This window comes from Solanum verrucosum, unplaced genomic scaffold, assembly GCF_900185275.1.
Source record: "Solanum verrucosum unplaced genomic scaffold, falcon-dt-bn FXZP01000049.1, whole genome shotgun sequence".
NCBI classification, from domain to species: domain Eukaryota; kingdom Viridiplantae; phylum Streptophyta; class Magnoliopsida; order Solanales; family Solanaceae; genus Solanum; species Solanum verrucosum.
This window is the reverse complement of record NW_026020221.1, coordinates 2554250-2562307: the sequence shown is the minus strand read 5'-3', so window position 1 is coordinate 2562307 and position 8058 is coordinate 2554250. Positions and strand designations below refer to the sequence as shown.

The 8058-nt window shown below is 35.1% G+C and overlaps 1 protein-coding gene and 2 non-coding genes across 3 annotated transcripts; 2 read left to right on the top strand and 1 right to left on the bottom strand.

Annotated features, from left to right (window-relative positions):
* The first annotated feature begins 2456 nt into the window (after positions 1 to 2456).
* On the top strand, positions 2457 to 2535 carry LOC125831792 (small nucleolar RNA R12). The gene has a single exon (XR_007443200.1). It is a non-coding gene; the product is annotated as a small nucleolar RNA R12 (small nucleolar RNA).
* An 87-nt stretch (positions 2536 to 2622) lies between these two features.
* Positions 2623 to 2714, top strand: LOC125831787 (small nucleolar RNA SNORD24). Its single transcript, XR_007443195.1, has one exon. It is a non-coding gene; the product is annotated as a small nucleolar RNA SNORD24 (small nucleolar RNA).
* Positions 2715 to 3342: 628 nt separating this feature from the next.
* Positions 3343 to 6958, bottom strand: LOC125831088 (protein TORNADO 1-like). Its single transcript, XM_049510279.1, is given in 9 exon segments — positions 3343 to 4092; positions 4095 to 4376; positions 4378 to 4416; positions 4555 to 4827; positions 4829 to 4918; positions 4991 to 5796; positions 5882 to 6075; positions 6077 to 6474; positions 6476 to 6958. Coding segments are annotated over 9 exon segments (3315 nt in total).
* Positions 6959 to 8058: the final 1100 nt, after the last annotated feature.

The following is an 8058-nucleotide window of genomic DNA, read 5'->3' as shown; positions in this document are numbered from 1 at the left end:
AATAACCAACTCTATAAATAACACATTAAAATTAAATAAATATCAATAGCTAAAAACAATAAAGTAAATAACAAATAGTAAAAGTAATTAACTAATTTGTATTCAATATGATTAAGTAATTAAGTAAAGGGTAATTTATAAAAAAAACTAAAATAATTAAAATTTATAGTGACAGCGCTTGGTAGAGAAACCATGCGAAGAAATTAATCACAATTAATAGACACTGCTTTACCACAAAGGAAAACAGTTAACAAAAATTTAAGCAAAGAAACAGAAAGTAATTAAGCCATAGGAAGACAAAATACCCAAAACAAAAAAAATGCATAGTGGTTTTTTTTCCATGTATTAATTAGTTGATTTGTTGTAAATTAATATATATGTATAAAAGTAAATTGATAGGGGTAAATATGTAATTTACTATTTTAATATATGCATAACTAATACATTCATAACTTATTCCACCTTCTATCCCGCATAAATTATACATAGATTTCCTCATAAGTTATACAAGTATTAATTACTTGGGATTATTAAAAAACGCAACCAAATACGATATAAAATTAATACATGAATAATTTGTATACAATATTTGAAAAGCTACCAAGTAAATATTATATTAAATTAATATATAAATAAATAACTTTTATACAATGTTTAAAAACTTACCAATCAAATATTGTATAAAATTAATAAATGAATTACTTTTTACGTAAAGAGTGTAGACACATAACATGCATGGACAATTTAAATTACAGGACACAAGTTATATATGGTACCAATTTAAGGTAGAGATTGAATTTAGAGTACAATTGACAAGTAGTAAAGTCCCTCCAAGCCAGCTAGCTACTTTCATATATTAAAAACTTCTACTACCTTGTATTCATAGGACATTTATGAGGAGTGTCCAGCCGGCTAAAAAATATCGGAATTTGATTGGTTCGATCTTTAAAGTACTTAGCGGTTAAAGCTAAATTTATTGTACTTTTAAAATTATGAGTTTAAATTTATTCGAAATATGGTAATTCAGTACATATGTAAAAATGGAACAAAAACACCATGATTTCTATTAAACTCGTAGTTCAAAAATACCATTGGTAAGTTTGATCATGAGACGAGATTTACTTATCAGGAATACTGTGAAGTTTACCTGTGGATACCTTATTTATTAATTAAACATAAAAATCCTGAATTTTAATATATAAGGGATAATGTTTTTGAGGCCAAACTAGGCTATGTGAGCCCAATCATGTAAGAATTTGATTATGGGAGAACTTTCACATATAACCACTCAAAAATAACTTAATTATGCTTTATAGATATAGTTTTAAATTACGATTCGTAGTTACATCCTATAGAAAGGAGAGTGGCGAGTGAGATTGGGAGAGGGATGAGAGAGGCGAGCAAGAGAGGGAAGAGAATGGGAGAGAGGTGAACTGTATATGTATATCGGTTAGAAAATTGTATATATGTAACTAATATACATATGCATTTGTATACTTGGCGAGCGAGATTGGGAGATAGAGGAGAGATGAAAGCGAGATTGGGAGAGGGCAATAATTTGTATAATTAGCATCTCGTTTGTATAATTCGGGGGTATGTTTGTATAATTGAGTAATATAAAGGCTGAAATTATACAAATAAGATAAAACTCGAAATAACGAATTGATACAAACATAAGCATATGAACTTTAAACAGTTATACAAATTATACTATACAAATTACATTATATAAATTATATTATACAATATTTGAATTACACAAATATGACGAATTATACAAACATGACTAATTATACAAACTCGATGTCAACCCACGTAATTAATGGTTAACATTAGTAGTGAGTGATATTTATAGCAAATTATAGCTATTATGACTAATTAAGTAGTATAAATTTGCTTAATCACATAATTTTCCCTTGATTATATTACCCATCGATGAACAACATTTGTCTCTTTATCAAAATTTGTGTATAAAAGTTGTATAAGAAAAAGTAGAATAAACACAGCCCATTAGTGGGCGGCCGAATATACCTGTTACTAGAGTAGGAATCGTCGGCCCAATGTCCTTTAATGGGCCATGACAATCAAGCCCATTAAACCATCACACTTACATAAAACCCTAGAGTTTCTTGCTTCCTATTAATACAGCTGAAAATCCCATCTTCAAACATAACTCTGCTATTCTCTTCCCTTCTCTGCCGCAACAACAAAGCTTTATTTTTTCAATTTTCCTGTGATCTTTCTCGTGATTGATGTTTATTGATGTTTGTGTTTTGTTATTTTGTTTTTAAATCACTATACGCCTAGTATTGCAATTCCTTGATCGTAAGAACATGGATAGCATTAGGCAATATGGAAACAATGCATACTTCAAATCTCTCTTGTTTTTTAGGGTTTTATGGTGACAAGTTAGATACATTTTTCTTCAAATAATTTGTTTTATTGAGTTATGGTGTGTAAGGATGATGAAGAAATCATTCGGATTCCCACTGATGTTGATCTGTGATTACTACAACCAGCTACTTCTGACTTCACATCATAATTTTTCTTTTTTCATTTTTCTCTTTGTTTAATTTATGTGTTTTTGTTTGCCGATTTGGAATTGAGATTTTGAAAATAAATGGCCAGTGATGTAATTAAATATTTGCTACTCTTGATGGGAATTTATTTAATTTCCATCTGATGATTCCTTATCCACCAAGATCTCTGAGGCCTTGTTCTTAAATTTTATTTTCTAAAATAATTTAAGGTTTTCTACTTGCTGATTATTTACTTTATATGAAATTATATTGTGAAAATAAGAAATGTTTTATCCAGTGTGTATGAAAATTATGTTAACCATTTTATTATATAAATAAAATAAAGTATTATTGTAAATTTCTAAAAGTTCATATTGTCCGATCACCGATGGTGTGCGGTTGAATTTGAAAAGAATTACATCAAACACTCGTTTATGCCCCACTAAAATGGAGGTTAACAATTATGATACCTGGCAGGCAATTATGGATCATGAGCAGTAAATCTAAATACAAGGCGGTAACATCACGAAGATGATATTAATAATCATATTACAGTAAACGGAAACTTTTTGTAAAGGCAATAAAATGAGTAAATTAGAAGTAATCACGTAGTTAGGTGCATACCATCCAAAGAAGATTTAAGTTTGTCAACTCTGACATAACCATTAACATCGACTTGAACAAGCCAACTAGCCAAGGATGAACATTTCTCCCAACAGGGATCAGGGAGCCATTATACATCAAAACTACCAAGCTATTACCGTTCGGCAAAGCCAATTTAAGAATGATCAACATCAAAGAGGGAAATATGCTACAGGACCAACTATCCTGAACTCCTTAAGACCCATGCAATCTGGCAACTGTCTCGGTATCTAACTCTCCATAATCCAAACTTTTCAGCAATATCTCTTCCACCAGAGCACTTTTGATCTCTCAAAAAATCAACAACCCATTGCTGTGCTGCATTAAGATCTTGTTGGATGATCCTTGATCCCCTATTTCTCTCCACACGTCCTGCTGCTGCAACCCCAACAACACCAGCAGCAGCAACCCCTGCTGCACTATATGCAGCGGGAGATTTGAGTAGATGTGCAACTTCTCTACTCAAATCTGGTATGATTTCTCCCATGCCTACTGCTAAATGAGCTCCAATCTTGAGAGCAAATGTCACCAATTTCATGAACTTCGTCATGTACGGAAACAGGCATTTTACTGCCCTGTTATCAACCTGCATTAATTCACAACCTATCTAATCTTCAACCACATGCATTTCTCCCCGATACTCGCATAATATGTGCAGCCAGAGAGAATTGATTCCTGAAATCATGGTGGTGATCAGTCTCCTCGAGTAGTTCTCTGTCCTTACGAAGTAGAACATGTTTGGCACTTTTCTTTCTTCAACTTGGACACTGAAGTTCACAAGATAGTTCACTTTGCAGTTTAGCTCGATGAGAAGCCTGTATTTGTAGTATCTGAGGCCTTGGATTTCTTGCTTTATATCCCTAAGTTCTTGCTGTATAATTGTAAGTCTCTGCAAGACTTCTTCAACACCCTTGGCTATTCCAGCAAATGTTGAGACAGAATCTGGTTTCTCCTGTACCTTGGTGGTATTAAATTTCTTACACATTCTGGTGGAATAATGTTTTCAGTAAGTGTGACCCCATGGCAAAGGCTCTGGATTGCTGGTATTATAAGCTGCTGGAATAGCCTTAGAGTTTCTGTCAGGTGCTTTGTGGAACAGGCAAGCACATCAACATAATTGCCTAATTGACCCCCAAGTTCTACGCAGACATAGATTCCATTGATGCTCAGTGCAATGATGTACTTTTCAAGGCCGTATGTCGCTCCATAGACCATATTGATATTTCAACCCCATTACTTTGTTGTGCAAATGTACCTAAACAAACATAGTGAACTATATTCTTATCCGAGATGATGAAATAAATAAATAAAAACAAAACGGATGTTGTTTCATTTGCACAGTCATATGATTCTGCAATATAGAATAGATCATAAAACTAAAAGAAGGTCTTGCCTGTAAGCGGGGGAAGAATCCCGGTGTTAGAAACATGTGATTTGAATCATCACACTGAAGGTGCTTTCCTGCATAAATGCATTCACTTGAGTTTATCGGCCACTTTGGCTGTTTCCCCTTACCTTCTTCAAGAAAGCTGGGTATCAACATTAGAGAATTGGTATTTGAAGGATCTTGTTCATAGCATAATTCAAGTTTCAGCATCATTCTCACAAGATCACTTGCATCCAAGTTCTCAAAATCTCTTGAGCCCATCCCTGGAATCTGGCTATCAAAGACTGCTTCTCAGAACTTTTTCCAGCTCTTTTCTACTTATGAATCCATCCCCAGCTGAAGTCTGCTTTTTGACATCTAATCTCAAAAGCTGACCAAGTACTTCACCACAAAACCATTCACAATCTAGGATTAGGAAACCTAGTTCATCAAAATAAATCACCTCGCCAATGTGATGAAGGCACGTAGCAACAGCCCTTCTCCTCGTTTCCACCTTCTCTTTATTATCAAGTCTAGAACGAACCCTGAGCAATGGAGCCTTGACTTGGCATAGATCACCAAACTCCTTCCACTTTATTGCTGGCTTATTATGGTTTTCCAATCTCCAGTCTGACAGAATTTGCATGAGATCGTTGCCAAGCTCATACACTCTAGGAACCCTTTGGAGAACCGTCTTGCTTGTCTTTTGAAAGTGATGGGTAATCTTACTTACTAGTGCAGAAGATCTTGCATCAACTGTAAATACAGTTGGGTAGAATTCAACAATGCCTTGAAATTTGTCTCGTAGCCTTCGGATTGAGTCTACAATAAGCTGTAGGTTCTGTGATAATTGATTGATTTTGTCATAGTGTGTAAGCGCCACAGTTACATTTGGCAGCATGCACTGCTGAAGAGCTCTTTTTGAATTTGAAACAATGAACCTCAACCAGTACTGCAGATCTTCTTCAACTTCATCGGGGGTTTTCTGTTCCCAGTTATTTGGTTTCCTGAACAAACTGGAGATGATCAGGAAAATGGAGGCACGTCCATGTCCTGGAAACATTAGATCATGGAGGGCATAAAATTCTTGCTGCCCTGCAAGATTCCAAATTGAGATCTTTGTATCTTCATCTTTGAAAGTTTTTATCTTCATGCCTATAGGTCGAACAGCTAGCTCAATTGGGTTTACAAGAGCTCTCACTTGATCAATATACGGCAATTTCGGAGAAGAAAAGTGTTGATGTATAGAATTGCTTAGTGTAGTTTTTCCTGCAGTAAAAAAGAAGAACATACCAAATCAATCAATGTAGCTAATCAGTGATGTAGATAAACTAACATTGTTTAAGTGGCTCACCAGCATATTCTTGCCCACAGAGGAAGACCCTACAGCTCTTTGGCTCTGTCATTGGCATGTCTTTGAGCAAATCAATCTCCGGTTCGGCCTTGTTGTTCTGACCCAATCTCTGATATATCGTTTCTGTTTTCCCTGCATTGTGCAATGAAGTTTTTGAAATATCAATGTCTTCAATCCAAGGATTTACCTGCAATATCTATGATAGTTTGGAGGACTGCTTCACCATCCACCCCTTTACAACCTTGTAAAGATATGCATCTTAATGTAGCATTCTTCTCCAAACTCCTAAAGATTCTGATTATGTCATCCAGTTTTAAACTCTCATCATTATATATTCCGAAGCTGGTAAGGCTTTCGTTACTTGTCAACATCTGCAGGATTGCTGCATGCCCATCCCTACTAATTTTGTTTCTTTTTCCTCCAAAAGTAAGTGATTTGAGAGTGATATTTGCTGGATATTGCAGCGCAGAAAACCGGCTCAAAGGGCAAAGTAAATGTTCTACACCAACACCTTCAAACCAATTTCCTTTAAGATACAGCTTCTGCAAGCTGTGGTTCTTGAAAAGGCCAGCTGCAACATAAACAACTCCTTTTGTCTTTCAAGCAAGTGTTTGACAAATTTATCTCTTTGAGGGTCCTATTCTGTTCCAAAACCCATCGGAATTCCTTTGCCCATCGGGACTTCAACCATACTCCTGTCAGATCGAGTGTCTTCACAGTCGAATTCATCCCTAAAGCACAAGCAACTCTACAAGCACCCGAGACATTAAGGCGATATATCTGAAGGGTGCTGTTTTCAGGTACAAACTCAACCACCTTTGAAGTTTTCTCATTGTTCTCTCCATTCCAAATATGCACTTCCATTGACCTGTTCCTCGCAAGAACTGCTGAAATCAAAGGTGTGGCAGTAATAGACTTGGAATCGAAAATGGTGAGTAGCCTCAATGTTGAGTTAACTTCTATCATTTTGGACAGCTCCTCTGCACTCTTTGAGCCAATGGAGTCTTCCCATATCTGCAACTCTTCTAAGCCTCCATTCACCTTAAGTGCTGAAGCAAGAACAGAAGCTCCAACCATATCTGAAGTGACACTCACATTGATCTCATAAATATAAATATATACAAGATGAGGTACTGTTGATATTTCATATATATATCTAAATCTAGACAGATATGTCACACACAAAAAAAGACAAATCAATATTATAAAAAGGATATTTTAGTGGGCAAGTGTTGCACCTAGAGAAGCAGCGTCATTTAATTGGAGATACGATGAGAGGGATGTAGAGAAGAAGCCTCCAATTTTTTAATAAAATGGAAAGACAAGAGCATCCCCGTCCATTAATAATCACTTTGTAATGATTTAAAGCTGCGATCCCCTTTGGTTCCTTCATTAGGTAAACCAAACAAAAAATGAGTCCATCTCATTATTCCTCAACTTACCAATAGGGTTGGAGGGCCCTTCAACACCCATGTGCTCATCATCAACAAACATAAACATTAGATGATCACTTCAAACTCTTTTAACTTAAACATATGGTAAATGATTCTTCCATCTTTAATTAAACAACAATACATCATAACCTATTATTTCTCACCAACACAAATACTCCATCAAATATAATACTCCACTCAAATTTAACAGATGAGAAAAAATCACCTGATATTTTGTTGCTAGTGGAATTAAATATAAGATTTCATAATTGTCTATCAATCACTGTGTTGCATGAACCCCCGGGAGATATTATGTCGAGTCACTCGTTAAGTTATGGCTGACATGTAGAGGAATGGAGCAGCGTGTTGAATTTACAAATTGCAAGGAGTACGTGCCACCGACGGTTTGTTAATTTCCAAACTTAAAGCAAAACAAGTGGAGTGACGGCACTTATCTTCTAACGGGAAAAAAGCCTACTTCACGAGAATGTTACCCTTCACCGACTTTATTTGTATACAAGGTAAAAGCTACTCTCTAGTAATATAGGATTTTCAGTCACATGAAATTGGCAGCCAAGTTAACAGACAGCAATTAATAATAATAATAACGTCCAACAAGAAGGAACCATATCATCCACTTGTCCTAAACTTGAAAAAAAGAAACACGCAATTGCTAGCTAACATGAAGATTTTTTTAAACATGTAAAATAAAATCATTGAATAGGAATTGCAAAAAGAAGACAA